This window comes from Gigantopelta aegis, chromosome 6, assembly GCF_016097555.1.
Source record: "Gigantopelta aegis isolate Gae_Host chromosome 6, Gae_host_genome, whole genome shotgun sequence".
NCBI classification, from domain to species: Eukaryota; Metazoa; Mollusca; class Gastropoda; order Neomphalida; family Peltospiridae; genus Gigantopelta; species Gigantopelta aegis.
In genome coordinates this window covers 34615459-34633174 of record NC_054704.1, presented here as the reverse complement: position 1 = coordinate 34633174, position 17716 = coordinate 34615459, and the positions used below count along the sequence as shown (strand labels likewise).

Genomic DNA, 17716 nt, shown 5'->3' with positions numbered 1-17716 from the left:
GAATTTAAGTAAATTAATGTTTATAAGAAGACGTTTTCCAATATAGCGCCACAGTATTCTAATACACTCCCGTTCATCACCAGAAATAACTAAAAGGTAAAACTATTTTTGTTTAACGACACCACTAGAGCACATTGATTTATTAATCATCGGCTATTGGATGTCAAACATTTTTTCCAATTGGTAGCAAGGGATCTTTAATATGCACCATCCGACAGACAGAATAACACACACCACGGCCTTTGATATACCAGTCGTGGTGCAATGGCTGGAACGAGAAATAACCCAAATGGGCCTACCAACAGGGATCGATCCCAAACCGACCACGTATCAAGCGAGTTCTTTACCACTGGGCTGTGTTCCGTCACGAACTAAAAGGAGCTTCTGTGAAGGTCATTCAATAATAAAAGAAATATCGCGAAATCTATTTTCTGATATCTTCTAAAAGCATGTATTATTAACTACATTAGAGCTCTCGCGGAGCTACATAACCGTTGGGGACCGGCCTCGATGGCGTCGTGGTTAAGCCATCGGATATAAGGCTGGTAGGTACAGGGTTCTCAGCCCGGTACCGGCTCCCACCCAGAGCGAGTTTTTACGACTCAATGGGTAGGTGTAAGACCACTGCACCCTCTTCTCTCTCATTAACCACTAACAATTAACAAATAACCCACTGTCCTGGACAAACAGCCCAGATAGCTGAGGTGTGTGCCCAGGATAGCGTGCTTGAACCTTAGTTGGATATAAGCACGAACATAAGTTGAAATGAAATAACCCTTGGGACCAAGTTCGAGACACCAGACAGTAAACTAAAGAAGGCGTGAACACTCTAATTTACTTAGTGCTTGTTCAATATGTAAACATCTTGACCTATAAGAGATCTTGAATGTCAATGGGATGAGGGAAACTGGGCTGAGTTCTGCTAGACCGAGCAGAAAAAAACAAAACGTCCGCTAGACTGAGTTATGCACTTCACGTTAAACCGAATGTCCACTTCGAGAACCAGTCAAAACACTTGCAAACATCAGCGAAAAAACAACAACCCAAAACACAAAAACGGATGACTGAACTTAGGCCTGTTAGCGTCACCGACATCGACCTATGTGACAGCGTTTAGTCTAATTCGCGGAGCAAAGCGTTGGCGTCAGTTGTTAATGACTATTTGTATAATATTATGTCGTGCAAGAAAACCGCCGCCGTATCTTTTAGACGCCATAGATTTATTAGATTTATATAATTTTTGCTTCAAGTCAGAAATAACTTGGGACATTTTTGACGATTGACAATTATATACGTAATATGGTATTTGGGTTTGTTTCCTTCTATGCATACGAACAGGAAACTACTGAATATGTATTAAAGGAAACATTAGTGAAAATCGCAGTGTCTTCCCCTCCCCCTCCCTAGACACACCGTTATCATTGAGATTTAATTGTGTACTTGGATCCTGGTTTAGTTGTTGGAATATATTTCACCATAGCTCCATGGTACAACTTGTTTTGGCAACTAACTCTTTGTCTTGTCTTATAGTCGATTTTGATTTGTTCTGGCGCACCGTGAAACATGTATTCATTCATTCATTCATTCATACATACATACATACATACTTCATTCATTCATTCAATAATCCTTGATTCATTTATTGATTCATCCATTCATTTATTTATTCATTCATTCATTCATCCATACATACATACATACATACATACATACATACATACATACATGCATGCAAACATACATGCAAACATACATACATGCATACATATATATATTAATTTACACATACATACATACATACATACATACATACATACATACATACCTAGATTCATTCATACTTTTATTCTGAAGATGTCTTAAAGCCTAGCACACACAAGATCCATCAGCTGAACAAAAGGTTATTTGTGATTTTTTTTGCACAGCTGATAGCTCTCGTGTGCGGTAGGCTTAAGATTTATTGCCTTCCCGATTTGTTTTTTGTTTTTATCGGATAAAATTCACGATTGACAAGTCGAATGAAAACATAACTATATAAGACCGTATGAGACAGATGAATTGAGTAAAACAGCAAACAAAAAAGGCCAGTAAACTAATGGCTACCTTTGCTTTGATTGTGGTGAGACCGCGCGACTTAATAATCAGCTCATGTTAGAACGTTACGGGAAACAAATACATCAAAAGCAATTATATCTTTTGTGGGTTTTTTTCACAAAACGACAACGAACTGAGCTAATTTAAGTAAATTAATTTATATGGACAATCTTGCGTTTTTAATGTTCAAAACGTCGTATTTGATTAGCATATTGGCTTTGTTTTCATTACGTCCTCTCTCGCAATGCATTCGTTATAATCCAGTGCACAAAACTGTTCGTCAGTAAATATATATATTTTTTACTAGTGGGTGTTTTTTATTGTGTGTTTTTCCTCTTTCTTTGTTTAGCTATGCATTCGTACATATTGGAAGTGAACTTGTTTGGATGACTTCAGCATGCATCATGTGAAAAAAGCCTGTAATACATCGCTGTTGCCAATTTCACTAAGCTAGCTGTATATCATATCAGAGAAATCTATGAAATTTCTTGGAATTAGGTGCAAGTAAAACAGAGCTGCCATGATGTCAATATTTGGTACATACATCATTGTTGGTAGAGCTGCGCTCAGTTTGGTGCATGACCCCTTCCCCCACCCACTCCCTCTGAATGCGCCCTTGGCTAATGAAACTGCTCTTAAAATGTCTGTACAATGAGAAATTACCGCATCCACCCGGATTTTATCACCATGATATTACCCCCACCATCATCAGCCTTCACAGTTAACATCTCCCATCGGGTGATGTTGACAGAATTATTAAAACCTTATGCACTCAGACATTATTATAAATTAATAACTGTCCAGTGGAGTGGCGAGTGTAGTTTAAGAGACGAAATAGTAAGAAAAGTAAGACACTTTTATCGTAGGTTACCTAACTAAGGCGCAGACATTTCTGGGTTTGTCGCTTGTTTGGTACCCGAGATCTAGGACGAAGTAAAGTCCCCTGGGCATGGTATTAACCGAGAGTAAAAGTTAAAGTTTCTTTTGTTTAACGACACCACTAGAGCAATCTGATTTATTCACCATTGGCTATTGGATGTGAAGCATTTGATAATTTTGACTCGTAGTCTTCAGAGGAAACCCTCTATATTTTTCATCAGCAACAAGAAATCTTTTATACGCACTTTCCCACAGACATGACAGCACATGTCATGACCTTTGATGTGCCAGTCGTGGGACACTTGTTGGGACGGGAAGAAACCAATCAGAGAATGGTTCGATCCTACGACGCAACCAGCTCATATGAGCGCTCTACTGATTGAGCTAGGTCCCACCCCAGGAGAGGGCGGGGAGGGGGGCAAAGCCCGGGTATATAGTTCTGACTTCGTTTCGTTAATACTTACAACTACAAAACAGTTTATCTTAAATGATATGGATGATGAAATAGATATGATAACTTACCACTCATAAAATTATATATGACAGGATTGATGGCGTTGTTGAAGTAGCACAGCCAATGAGAGAAGAGGAAACTCACAGGAAGCAGTGGGTGGTTCTCATCCTCCTCTTTAAGCAAGCCAGAATATCTGTTAAAAACAACACAGAATATGTGTTAAAAACAACACAGAATATCTGTTAAAAACAACACAGAATATGTGTTAAAAACAACACAGAATATCTGTCAAAAACACAGAATATCTGTCAAAAAACACAGAATATCTGTTAAAAACAACACAGAATATCTGTCAAAAACACAGAATATCTGTCAAAAAACACAGAATATCTGTCAAAAACAACACAGGATATATGTTAAAACAACACAGAATATCTGTGAAAACAACACAAAATATATGTTAAAACAATACAGAATATCTGTCAAAAGCAACACAGAATATCTGTTAAAAACAATAACACAGAATATCTGTTAAAAACAACAACACGGAATATCTGTCAACATCAACACCGAATAGCTGTCAAAAACAACAACACGGAATATCTGTCAAAAACAATAACACAGAATATCTGTTAAAAACATCAACACGGAATATCTGTCAAAAACAACACAGAATAGCTGTCAAAAACAACAACACGGAATATCTGTCAAAAACAACAACACAGAATATCTGTTAAAAACAACAACAACACGGAATATCTGTCAAAAACAACACAGAATAGCTGTCAAAAACAACTCAGAATATCTTTTAAAATATCTGTTAAAACAGAATATCTGTCAAAAACAACACATAGTATCTGTTAAAACAACAACACAGAAGATGTGTTATAAACAACAACACAGAAGATCTGTTAAAAACAACAACACAGTATATCTGTTAAAAACAACAACCCAGAATATCTGTTAAAAACAACAACCCAGAATATATGTTATAAACAACAACCCAGAATATATGTTAAAAACAACAACCCAGAATATCTGTTAAAAACAATAACCCAGGATATGTTAAAAACAACAACACAGAATATCTGTTAGAAACAACAACCCAGAATATCTGTTAAAAACAACAACCCAGAATATATGTTAAAAACAACAACACAGAATATATGTTAAAAACAACAACACAGAATATATGTTAAAAACAAGTTAGAATATATGTTAGAGAAAACAGCACGCCAGAATATCTGATAAAACAACAACACAGAATATATGTTAAAAACAATAAGACGTAATATCTAGTATAAACGACATGGATTATTTGTTAAAAACGACAACACAGAATATCTATATAAAAAAAAATCAACATAGAGTATCTATTAAAAAACCCAACGCAGAGTATCTGTTTAAAAACAATATTTATATTAACATTTCTAATAAAAACATATATGTTTGTCTCAACCACTTTTTATAGTCTTTATTATATAGACTAAACGGTGACAAACCATTACATAAGCGCGACTCGGTCTCCGGACACGGTGCCTTTTGATTACTATAAAAAATAGTTTCCCAACACAGAATAAAGGTAGCAGGACTATGTACAGTAATAATTAATTATCCGTCACCGGCAGGATTGCCTACGCGAAACACAAAATGTTCATGCATCAAAATACCAGCCAGTTCTTGTAATGTCACGTCTTATTTTGAAACATTTCCTGCATTTTACAGTTATAACTCTTCATAATAAATGCTGGAAGATACAAACCTTTAAGTGCATTTTTCATGATGTATAAATGTTGTGTTACGCTGATTATGTTAGTGTCCTAGAGAGGCATCCCAGACTGCTGGACTGTTTCCTTAGAACAGCGTGCGTTTAACATTAATTCAATATAGACATGTCAAATACTTATAAGTAGGTAGGTAAGTAAAGTAAGTAAGAATATGTTAGTTGGCCCCCAAAAATTGGTTAATAACTTTGAAAGTATTTAAACCAGGATAATAATATTTTGCACCTGATACCTTATGGGCATTACATATTTATTGTAAACATTTCAAATAAGCAGGCTAAATGCCTTACAAATAATGACTGCAAAAAGATGTCACCTGTTAGTCAAATGCCACCTGTCAAATGTTGATTGCCTGTCAGAGTATGTTTCGACTTATATGTATTTGCACTGGCAAATCTCTCATACTACAGATTAATACCAATATTGTTGTCAAATAGATGTTCAGTGAGTGACAAAGAGAACACTGAAGCTTGTTTTATAGACCATATAGGCAGGAAGTTGGAACCCCAAAGGGCGCGAACTGTGCTCCACTAATCGCCGATGTTTATGTATGCATATGAATTAGAACTGGTTAAATCAAAACAAAGGAATCAGGCTAAAACATTTTGAAACGTTCCGCGAAATTGACGATTTTATATATATATCAATAATACCAGGGTTATTGATTGCCTTCCATTGATTTAACCACAAGAGGTAGAAATAAAAGAAACATCTGAAGGTATTAAATCAGTTCTCTACCTTGATCTATATATATATATATATAGATTTAAAGCGACACTGGTATCCAAAATAAGCTGTATGACAAAAGGAATGACTTCACCTTTCCAATATGCAAGTGTCCCTTTATGTCGAGCAATATACCTGCTCCAGTGTTTGGTGTTTACATATCAGAAAATTCTAAGATATGTTAGAGCATGCTCATTGTATGAAGATTTCAAACAACGCCATATCATTCTGGCACGGAAGCTGTTCCATCAGGGGTATGATGTCTAAGGAATCCTGGGGGTCATTTGAAACGTTTTAGGGTAAACAGTTGGAGGTTATATCTACTAAATATGATACATCACTGACCAAAATGATGGCTGGTGCTATTTCCATATTTTAAACTTTTGCATACATATTCATCTCTTTGGTGAAACTCTTGCAAATGGTTTTTTTCATTGTTTTAGATGAAGTGACGAACTTGACAGCTGTGGTGGCAGTACTCCTGACGTGTGCCACCGGTGGAGCAGGATATGCTCATATTTCGCACACACCTGATATCATCGTTGTTACGACATAGATTCATGAGTGCATGTCATCACAAATGCACCTATTCTAATGAGCTCTGTCCGGTCCTAGGTTTAATTTAGTCAACTGGTCTGGTTGTGGCAGTCCTGTTTGTGGCGGTGCAAGAAGGATGTAATCTCCATTAAAGGATCGTCTTTGAAGTAGCTGTCCTATAGACGAGGCATTAGCGATAGATTCATGGAATCAACCACTATTTTGCCAAATGCCCTTTCGACTTTGCATTGTGCACATATATGGCCTTGATCACGTATTACAGTTTTGTCGTTGAAATCTATTGGAAAAGGATGGGGAAGCAAAACGAATATTAGTGAATTTTCTAGAAAAATATGGAATAAAATTTGAATTAAATTTCTGGCATTACATCTTTTGACAGTCAAGTTTGATTCCATGACTATTTAATAGGCATTCGATCTGTATATCAGATGCAAAATAGTATTATCCCGGTGTAAATAATGTATAAGTTATTAATCAGTAAAGTGTCCTTAGAGGGGTACAGTTTATTGTTGTTGTCGTTATTTTTGTTCTTCTTCTTCTTCTTTTTTTTTTTTTTTTTTTTTTTTGGGGGGGGGTTGGGGGGGGAGTGTTGTTTTGGAGGAAGCTACCTGATATAAATATATAAACACGATATAAACACCAGATATGTACTGAATTGTTGGATCAAATGAAATAATTATTTACCACGAATAACTGTAAGATCCAGTGGAACAATTCGTACAATCGCAAATATCATGCATTAATAACTGATTAACAGCGGACCGGTCTCGGTGGCGTGGTGGTTAGGCCATCGGTCTACAGGCTGGTAGGTACTGGGTTCGGATCCCAGTCGAGGCATGGAATTTTTAATCCAGATACCGACTCCAAACCCTGAGTGAGTGCTCCGCAAGGCTCAATGGGTAGGTGTAAACCACTTCCACCGACCAGTGATCCATAACTGGTTCAACAAAGGCCATGGTTTGTGCTATCCTGTCTGCGGGAAGCGCAAATAAAAGATCCCTTGCTGTCTGTCGTAAAAGAGTAGCCTATGTGGCGACAGCGGGTTTCCTCTAAAAAAAACCAGTGTCAGAATGACCATATGTTTGACGTCCAATAGCCGATGATAAGATAAAAAATCAATGTGCTCTAATGGCGTCGTTAAATAAAACAAACTTTACTTTGATTAACAGCGGTAACATGCCCGTTTGTCACATCTAAAGTCGTATTTGTATTTCTCATTACTATATGTTATAATATGGTGAGTCAACCTTATAAACACACACACACACACACACACACACACACACACACACACACACACACACAAAAACTCAGAGATGAAGCAGAAATCACAAGTGACAAAAAACAACTGTTCGACCGCTCTTACAATGAGGAACGTCTTTGTTACTCGGTCACAGGCGCAGCCTTGAGACTGCGAAGTGTGACAACGATAATAATACAGAGGCTAACAAGAAGCTGGGTAAATTTTATATTCATCAGCCGACATTCCAGACGAGTGCCAAATAACACCTTTTATTCATATTCTGACAAGAACATAGGCATCGGGAGACATCAGTAACTTGAGGGGTCAGTTATTGCAAGAAGTACAAATCTAAATTGATAGAACATTCAGATTGTGTTTTTCATCATCCAAAGTTAAACTCTGATAGTAAGGTACGCTTGTTATGTACGTATAGGACTAATGCTCAGACAAATGGGTAGGTAGTTGTAAGGTACGACTTAGTTACACACTATACACACTAAACAAACACTCATATATGTTCATAAGTAGTTGTAAGGCACGACTTGTTATCTACATACTGGACTGGTGCTCATATAAAAGGTACGACTTATCTACAAACTAGACAAACACTCATACATGTTTATAATAGTCAGGAGGCAGAATCCAGAAAGTGCATTAATCAGAGTGACCCTAAAATTTTTTGTTAGAAGCTGGAAACTGGCAAATATCATTTCTAGGGTCCCATAGAGTTTCAGTAGGCCTGTCTCCAGGCTGACTTTTCCAACTTTGGTAGCCATCTTGGATTCCAAAATGGCTGCTTCAAACACTTACTTCCCTCAATATATCCGCTTCCAGTCATCCGATAAGCAAACTTTTGGTGTCTACACCGACATTTATGATGGCTAGGATTCCACATTTGATATTTTTGAAGAGTTTTGAGTAATGCATCATGTTGAATTCCAAGATGGCCGCCGTAACAATGATTGTTTTTCCAAAAACAATTACATCCAATCCAACCAAGCAAATATAAGACCCTACATTTTTATAGAATTGAATGCTGAAACTTCTTTTATTATATTGCAGCATTACAAAATCCTTAGTACAGCCCAGGATGTTATATGTCTTGCATCACATAGCAAACATGTAACACCAAAGCATCTAGGTATTGGTCTTGCAGTCCACTTCATGCAGCTGGAAATTTGGTTAGTTATGAAGCTGTCTTACCAGCAGATACTGCGATTGCTAATGATCTTGTTTCACAGTATCATCATAGGGGTGATGTTATCATTCCCGGATACTTCACCACAACTAACTTGCCTAGTTATATACGTTTTGCAAATCACAACCGATGTTAACCCAGAAACTCTTGATGGCAAGAATAGTTTCCATGCTTATCAAACAGCTGCATATCGACGACGTACTCCTTGTGAAGAAACAGTAAAACTTGAAATACCACCGGGGGGGGGGGGGGGGGTGTATCAAAATCACTCAAAGTACCAGACACCCTGTTATGTTTGACTTGACTTGACTAGGTATTTAACGTGTCCATATACCTCTATGGTTTCGAACACGCCTATCCCGAGTCCGGCTTCCGATAAGATCGGAGGTCTGACTCGGGACAGGAATCACCTAACTAAAGGGACAATTTGGATTTTAAAAAAAATTAAGACCCCCCCCCCCACAAAAAAAAAAAATAATAAAAAAATAAATAAAAAAAAATAATAATAATAATAAATAAATAAATAAATAAATAAATTAAATCAAATAAATAAATAAAAATGAATGGAAAGTGGAGGTTAATAAATTTTGACTGCGTCCTTAAATCAAAAAAATAATCTATAACTAATTAAAATAAAATAGTTTCACGCAATTTTTGATGGGGTGAACTAAATATATTATAAATTTATAATTATAACAAAATAATGTATACCCCATGAGGTTAGGAGGGAGGATAAGAAGGTTGGCCCATGCCCACAGAAAAGTTGTTTAATAAATTTTGAAATGTAGAAATTACCAATGATATTTGTGTGACCCAATAGAGGCCGGGGGCGAGGGGAGGTCAGATCCTACACAGAAACCTACGGCCAAACCATTTACGCCCTATGGCCCCAAAAAACCCTAACCTCTGGTATCCTACCCCCCACCCCCACCCCCACCCACCCACACACACACACACACACGCACACTGTGTCGATCCGCAGCTCGTTCCAGTCATGGCAGTTATGTCTGAAGAGTGCTGATACGATTGATGTAAAACTGGCACTAGTATTTCATTCAACAGTTACGGCAGATATGTTCATCCCAGACGAACAATTGGCCAAGGAAGCAGAGGCTAAAGATATGGCCTGGGTTGTTTGCAGACTAGGAGACAAGGCGCCAATACCACTTTGGAGTGGTTTCAATTCTAAAACTGGATCAGCCGAACCAGAGACAACAATTGTAAGTAGCCTGCCGATCACAAATGCACCAGCACATAACTTTGACACAATCTGGACTGTTATGCAACGATGCCTCGACGTGATTCGGAGTCTGGGACGACACTACACTGTAATAACATTTGATGAACAACTATACCTTGGAAAGGTTGCTGGAGGTTTAATTTGAATAACCCAATCCGATGGTGCATTGCATAGGTGGAGTCTAACCTTCAACGAACGTGTCAAACGTGCTATGAGCACTCACAAACTATTCAGCGTAGAACAGGAAGATGACGAATCCGATTTCAGTCACAAAGAATGTGGTGATTCTAGAATTCAATGAGACCGGTGTAACAGCCCAAAATATACCCCACGCCAAAATATACCCGGGGTTAAAGTGGGCTGGGCTGTTTTATACCCCTAACCCTCATTTTTTAATACTAACCTGTATACAAAATAAATAAATTAATAATAATAATAAAAGCTTTAAAAGAAAAGCAACTATTGCAAATGTACCAAAAACCATGTATGTTATACAAGTGCTTGTGTCTGCAACCGACAAAATTGGTGCCTTAACCCATATAATAGTGTTTCTATGCCTCAGGAAATATAATCGATGACAACTTAAAACTGATACACCAGGTAACTGCACCACAAAAGGTGTGGTTCTTCCGTAAGCTGTTCACACTGTTAGAATGTTTGGAATTACGGTGGCCATATTGGAATTCATCATGATGCTTTATCTCAAACCCTTCAGAGATGTCATATTCGGAAACCTAGCCAACATAAATGTAGGAATAGACACCAAAATTATCATCGTACGATCACTGAAAGCCGAGCTATTAAGGAGAGTAGGTTCTAGAGGCGACCATTTTAAAATCCAAGATGGCCACCAAAGTTGGAAAATGTCAGCCTGGAGACAGGCCAACTAAAACTCCATGGGGACCCTAGAAATAATATTTGCCAGTTTCCAACTTCTAACAAAAATGTTTAGGGTCGGTGCTATTTTAAAAATCTGCCTCTTGACTATAAGTAGTTGTAAGGCACGACTTGTCATCTACACACTAAACTGGTTCTCATACATGTTGGTAGATAGGTGTAAGGTACGACTTATCTACAAATTAGACAAACACTCACACATGTTTATAAGTACCTGTAAGGCACGACTTGTTATCTACACACTAAACTGGTGCTCATACATGTTGGTAGATAGGTGTAAGGTACGACTTATCTACAAATTAGACAAACACTCACACATGTTTATAAGTACCTGTAAGGCACGACTTGTTATCTACACACTAAACTGGTGCTCATACATGTTGGTAGATAGGTGTAAGGTACGACTTGTTATCTACATAAAGATTGGTAACGTATGACTTGTTATCTACCTACTAGACTGGTACTCATGCATGTGTATAAGTAGGTATACGGTACGACTTGTTATCTACATATTAGACGGGTACTCATACATACTGGACTGGCGCTCAGGTATGTGGATACATCGTTGAGTGACTGATAATGGGATCTTACTACCATTGAAATTTATTGGAGATACCCGGTATGATCGATGGAAACCTAATCCACCCCACCCCATTCATGTTTAAGGCATCATAGGGTCGACTGCCCACAATCTGCATTGGGGGGTTTTGGCTGGTGTTTTGTTTTGTTTTGTGTTGTTGTTGTTTTTTTGTGGGTTTGTTTTGGGGTTTTTTGCCCGTTCCAACCAGAGTCTCACGACTGGTGTATTTTAATCAGTGAAATATACTCTCCTGTGGTGGAGTCCCTTTCCGCCATATTGGAAATGTCAACCGAATATCTGCACAGTCTTTATTTAATATGCACGTTTCTATAGACAAATGGGATTGAATAACGCTGGTTAATTTGACAAATCCATAGCATGAACAAGAGACTGATCATAATCGCTTACATAATTATATTACTCAGATGTGTCGTAAATAGTATGCAGAAACCCGAAATGATGAGCTTATTTCTTTTCACTGCGTGTCAACACTAAAATGGGCTGCCATTATATTGAAAGTAACTGTCCATTAACTCTTAGCGTGGTGAATTGGCCGAGTCACGAGAAGTAGTTCTTTACCACGTGAAGGCCACGTGACTCCTCCGTTTACCGTTATCCGAACAAGTTGTTCGATATACTGAAATACGCGGGCCAACCGCTTGACGTAGGTCTTCAAGAGCAATACAAATCTATAATCCTTCCCACAGGCAATGACTTTTTCACACTATGAAATTACTACAAGTCATTTATTGCTGTGTCTTGACTTGACTTTAATCTTTTACCGTTCCTATACCACAGAGGTTTCAAGCATGTCTATCCCGGGGCCCGTCTATGGAGGCCAGGAGCCGGCTCCGGGACAGAAAATTTACGGGATAATTTTGAGTTTTAAACCAAAATATAATAGGGGAATTGAAGTATTTTGTTTGCGCAATTCAAAATTATTAATAATATAAAAATCCAAATAAAAATAAATTAATAACATTTTTGGCGCTTAATTTAGGAACGGGCAGCCAAAAAGAAAATAAACATAAAATGTATATTTAAACTTAGCCCTTGGGGAAATAAAGAGGTTAATGTAGGAGGTTAGGCCAAGGACAATGCTGAGCTGATTGTTTTCTAAGTTGCACAAAAAAAAGTTGTTGTTTTTCTTACGTCAAATCAAATTGAAATTATTTACAAACCCCCCCCCCCCCCCCCCCCCCCCCCCCCCCCCCCCCAAACATTAGGAGGATGGGACTAACTATAGATTACGTACCGACCGGGCTAGTGATAACACCTTGAGATTGGAATTAGATTAAATCTTACGATATAGATTTAAACTGTATAAACGTTTTTGATACTAACCTTTAATGAAAAAAGACACAACAACAACGAAAAATAATAATAATAATAATAATGATAATAATAATAATGATAATGATAATAATAATAATGATAATGATAATAATGATAATGATAATAATAATAATGATAATGATAATAATAATAATGATAATGATAATAATAATAATGATAATGATAATAATAATAATGATAATGATGATAATGATAATAATAATGATGATAATAATGGTGATAATGATAATGATAATAATAATGATGGTAATGGTAATGATGATGATGATGATGATGATGATGATAATGATAATGATGATAATGATAATGATAATAATAATAATAATAATCTTGCTCTTCTGTATTGAATAATAAGGATTGCCATTTTCATTTTATTTATACCTATTTTCGGGCTTATATCCAATTAAGGTTCAAACACGCTGTCCTGGACCAAAAAAAACCCACCTCCGATCTCTGCATTGTCTGTCCAAGACAGTGAGTCAGTGGTTAGTGATAAGTGTCAGAGGAGTAGAAGTAGTGGTCTTACACCTATGTATCGAGTCGTTAAACTCGCTCTGGATGGGAGCCGTTACCGAGATGCGAACCCAGTATCTATCAGATTTAAGTAGTGTTGGGCAAACATAAACGTTTTGGGTTTTTTGGAGTATTACCATTTTGCCTATAGAATCTAATTCCAATGGAATTTTAGACGTAGTAGGACGTTTGATATCGGTTGATGGGAAACATTCAACATGGCTGCCACAAATCACAATTTTCGTAATGTTCGGTTTATTTTTAATATACTATGATATATGATGTCTTATGTTTTTTCGGGATGCTGATTTTAAATAGGATGTCCAAAATATGATCTGATGCATGGACATTGATATTTAGTGGTTTCTACAGAATTATATTAATTTTAGCTAAAATAGTGTACCAAATCTACCAGGTGTCAGATCCCATACGTACATATTTGTTGCAGTTCGTAATGCAGTTCTCAGAGGCACCATGCTAAATCCCTTTACACTTTTATTATTTTCAAAACGATTTCAGGATGGAGTATTGTATACAAAAAATGGAAAGTCATAGCCACTGCCAAACTATCTAATGGAAGTATTCTCATTCTCATATACTTATGTAACAAACCAGAGGATATAATTTATAACTGTAGGTAATGTGAATATTCGAGTATCTTAAAATTTGCGTTTTGAGTGGATAAACAAATGTATGCCAACTATTTAAAATGTATTCTTCTAGGAATCCTTTAAATTCCACCCAGAATTAATTTTAAATTTTGTAAAACACTTTTATTTCTATACAAAGTTTTTAAATATACTTACATCGATATTTGTATTCTATTATACTTTTACTTTTCCCCCACAATTTCTTACACTGTGGTTTTATATAATTGTATAAATAATATTTTCATATACTCACCATGTGTGTCGTCCAATAGTCGATATATATTTTTGTGCTGGAATGTCATTAAACATTCATTCATTCATTCATTCATTCACACATTCATTCATTCATTCATTCTGTATTCTTCTAACTTGACCTGCTATTAACAGCTGAAGATTGCAACGATACTAGTGTTCTAACTTGACCTGCTATTAACAGCTGAAGATTGCAACGATAGTATTGTTCTATCTTGACCTGCTATTAACAGCTGAAGATTGCAACGATACTATTGTTCTAACTTGACCTGCTATTAACAGCTGAAGATTGCAACGATAGTATTGTTCTAACTTGACCTGCTATTAACAGCTGAAGATTGCAACGATACTATTGTTCTAACTTGACCTGCTACTAACAGCTGAAGATTGCAACGATACTATTGTTCTAACTTGACCTGCTACTAACAGCTGAAGATTGCAACGATACTATTGTTCTAACTTGACCTGCTACTAACAGGTGAAGATTGCAACGATAGTATTGTTCTAACTTGACCTGCTATTAACAGCTGAAGATCGCAACGATAGTATTGTTCTAACTTGACCTGCTATTAACAGCTGAAGATCGCAACGATAGTATTGTTCTAACTTGACCTGCTATTAACAGCTGAAGATTGCAACGATAGTATTGTTCTAACTTGACCTGCTATTAAAATCGTAAGATTGCAATCAACTCATTACAATATCAATGAGATGGTTATAAATGGATACCGGCCTCGGTGACGTCGTGGTTAAGCCATCGGACATAAGGCTGGTAGGTACAGGGTTCGCAGCCCGGTACCGGCTCCCACGCAGAGCGAGTTTTAACTACTCAATGGGTAGGTGTAAGACCACTACACCCTCTTCTCTGTCACTAACCACTAACAACTAACCCACTGTCGTGGACAGACAGCCTAGGTAGCTGAGGTGTGCGTGCCCAGGACAGCGTGCTTGAACCTTAATTGGATATAAACATGAACATAAGTTGAAATGAATGAATGAATAAATGGATTTGCTTCTCGTGCCCATTGGGAAGGCAACATAGCTGTTGACTGGAGTTGAGACCATACTGTCTAAGCCTGGATCTACGTTTTGTTTTATTACAATACTTTGTCACCACATTTTTCTGTTTATAATTTGATGCTTATAAGTCTCATTTGTTTGCTCGTCTCTTTTGTTTTACTCGACTGATTATTTTAGTTTCTCTTTACATTTCTTTCTCCCGAAAGCCCGATACCGTTGTCTTACGTTACGTATTGCAGTGTAGCTTTTATCTATCATTTTAAACTAAAATCATGCGCCAGCCTTCTTCAGTACTAAATTAATTTTAAAATAATTTTCGGACAAGTGATTGTTACGAATTATAAACAGTTATTAAAAACTTCATAAACGTGCGCCATTCCGAGCTTCGTGAATATGTTACTTTACTTGCAGTGATGAGCTACAAGACACACACTAAAAACATAATATAATGACCCCTTCACATCTTGTAATAAATATCGTTTGAGTTTGGCGTTATTACAATGCATGGCGATTGGATACTATAATTGATTTGGAAAAGTCGCTCCGTTAGAACGCTCTTTTAGACCTCGATCCTCGATTTGTCGATAACTGGAACATTGATCTTGTTTCTTACTGCTTAAGAAAACGAATACGGATGAATCTGTTCTGGAAATGAGCGCCGATACCAGCCAGAACCTGTGATTACGATCGGCCAATTACACGAAGCTTTCGCCGCGTTAACATTTCACCTGTTATTTCATGTTTTTTTTTGTTTTTTAGCATAAATCAAATCAAGGAAATTTTCATGGTCGCACAACTCAGTTATTTCAGCTGTTTTTGAAGGACATAGGTCAGTGGTTAGTGTTTAATGAGAGGAGAATCGATGTAGTGATTTCGCACTTCACCATTGAGCTAAAGTCGGTGTTGTAGTTTCGCACTTCACCACTGAGCTAAAGTCGGCATAGTGGTTTCGCACTTCACCACTGAGCTAAAGCACTTCACCACTGAGCTAAAACCGGCGTAGTGATTTCGCACTTCACTGAGCTAAAGCACTTCACCACTGAGCTAAAGTCAGCGTAGTGATTTCGCACTTCACCACTGAGCTAAAGTCGGCGTAATGATTTTGCATTTCACCACTGAGCTAAAGCACTTCACCACTGAGCTAAAGTCGGCGTAGTGGTTTCACACTTCACCACTGAGCTAAAGCACTTCACCACTGAACTAAAGTCGGCGAAGTGGTTTCGCACTTCACCACTAAGCTAAAGCACTTCATCACTGAACTAAAGTCGGCGTAGTGGTTTCGCACTTCACCACTGAGCTAAAGTCGGCGTAGTGGTTTCGCACTTCACCACTGAGCTAAAGTCGGCGTAGTGGTTTCGCACTTCACCACTGAGCTAAAGCACTTCATCACTGAACTAAAGTCGGCGTAGTGGTTTCGCACTTCACCACTGAGCTAAAACATTTCACCACTTAGCTAAAGTCGGCGTAGTGGTTTCGCAGTTCACCATTGAGCTGAAGCACTTCACCACTGCATTTCACCACTGAGCTAAAGTCGCCACTGAGCTAAAGTCGGCGTAAAGTCACCGCTAAAGTCGGCGTAGTGGTTTCGCACTTCACCAAGTGCGTAGTGGTTTCGCACTTCACCACTGAGCTAAAGTCGGCGTAATGATTTTGCATTTCACCACTGAGCTAAAGCACTTCACCACTGAGCTAAAGTCGGCGTAGTGGTTTCACACTTCACCACTGAGCTAAAGCACTTCACCACTGAACTAAAGTCGGCGAAGTGGTTTCGCACTTCACCACTAAGCTAAAGCACTTCATCACTGAACTAAAGTCGGCGTAGTGGTTTCGCACTTCACCACTGAGCTAAAGTCGGCGTAGTGGTTTCGCACTTCACCACTGAGCTAAAGTCGGCGTAGTGGTTTCGCACTTCACCACTGAGCTAAAGCACTTCATCACTGAACTAAAGTCGGCGTAGTGGTTTCGCACTTCACCACTGAGCTAAAACATTTCACCACTTAGCTAAAGTCGGCGTAGTGGTTTCGCAGTTCACCATTGAGCTGAAGCACTTCACCACTGAGGTAAAGTCGGCGAAGTGGTTTCGCACTTCACCACTGAGCTAAAGTCGGCGTAGTGGTTTCGCACTTCACCATTGAGCTATAGCACTTCACCACTGAGCTAAAGTCGGCGTAGTGGTTTCGCACTTCACCATTGAGCTATAGCACTTCACCACTCAGGTAAAGTCGGTGTAGTGGTTTCGCACTTCATCACTGAGCTAAAGTCGGCTTAGTGA

General features: G+C 37.9%; 1 protein-coding gene across 1 annotated transcript in view; it reads right to left on the bottom strand.

Moving 5' to 3' along the window:
• The window catches only part of LOC121374501 (orexin receptor type 2-like), an 89890-nt gene that overhangs the window by 5380 nt on the left and 66794 nt on the right, over positions 1–17716 (bottom strand). The window contains exon 4 of the mRNA XM_041501602.1: positions 3496–3620. Coding sequence (XP_041357536.1) covers positions 3496–3620 — 125 coding nt within the window. The remainder of the gene's footprint in view (positions 1–3495; positions 3621–17716) is intronic.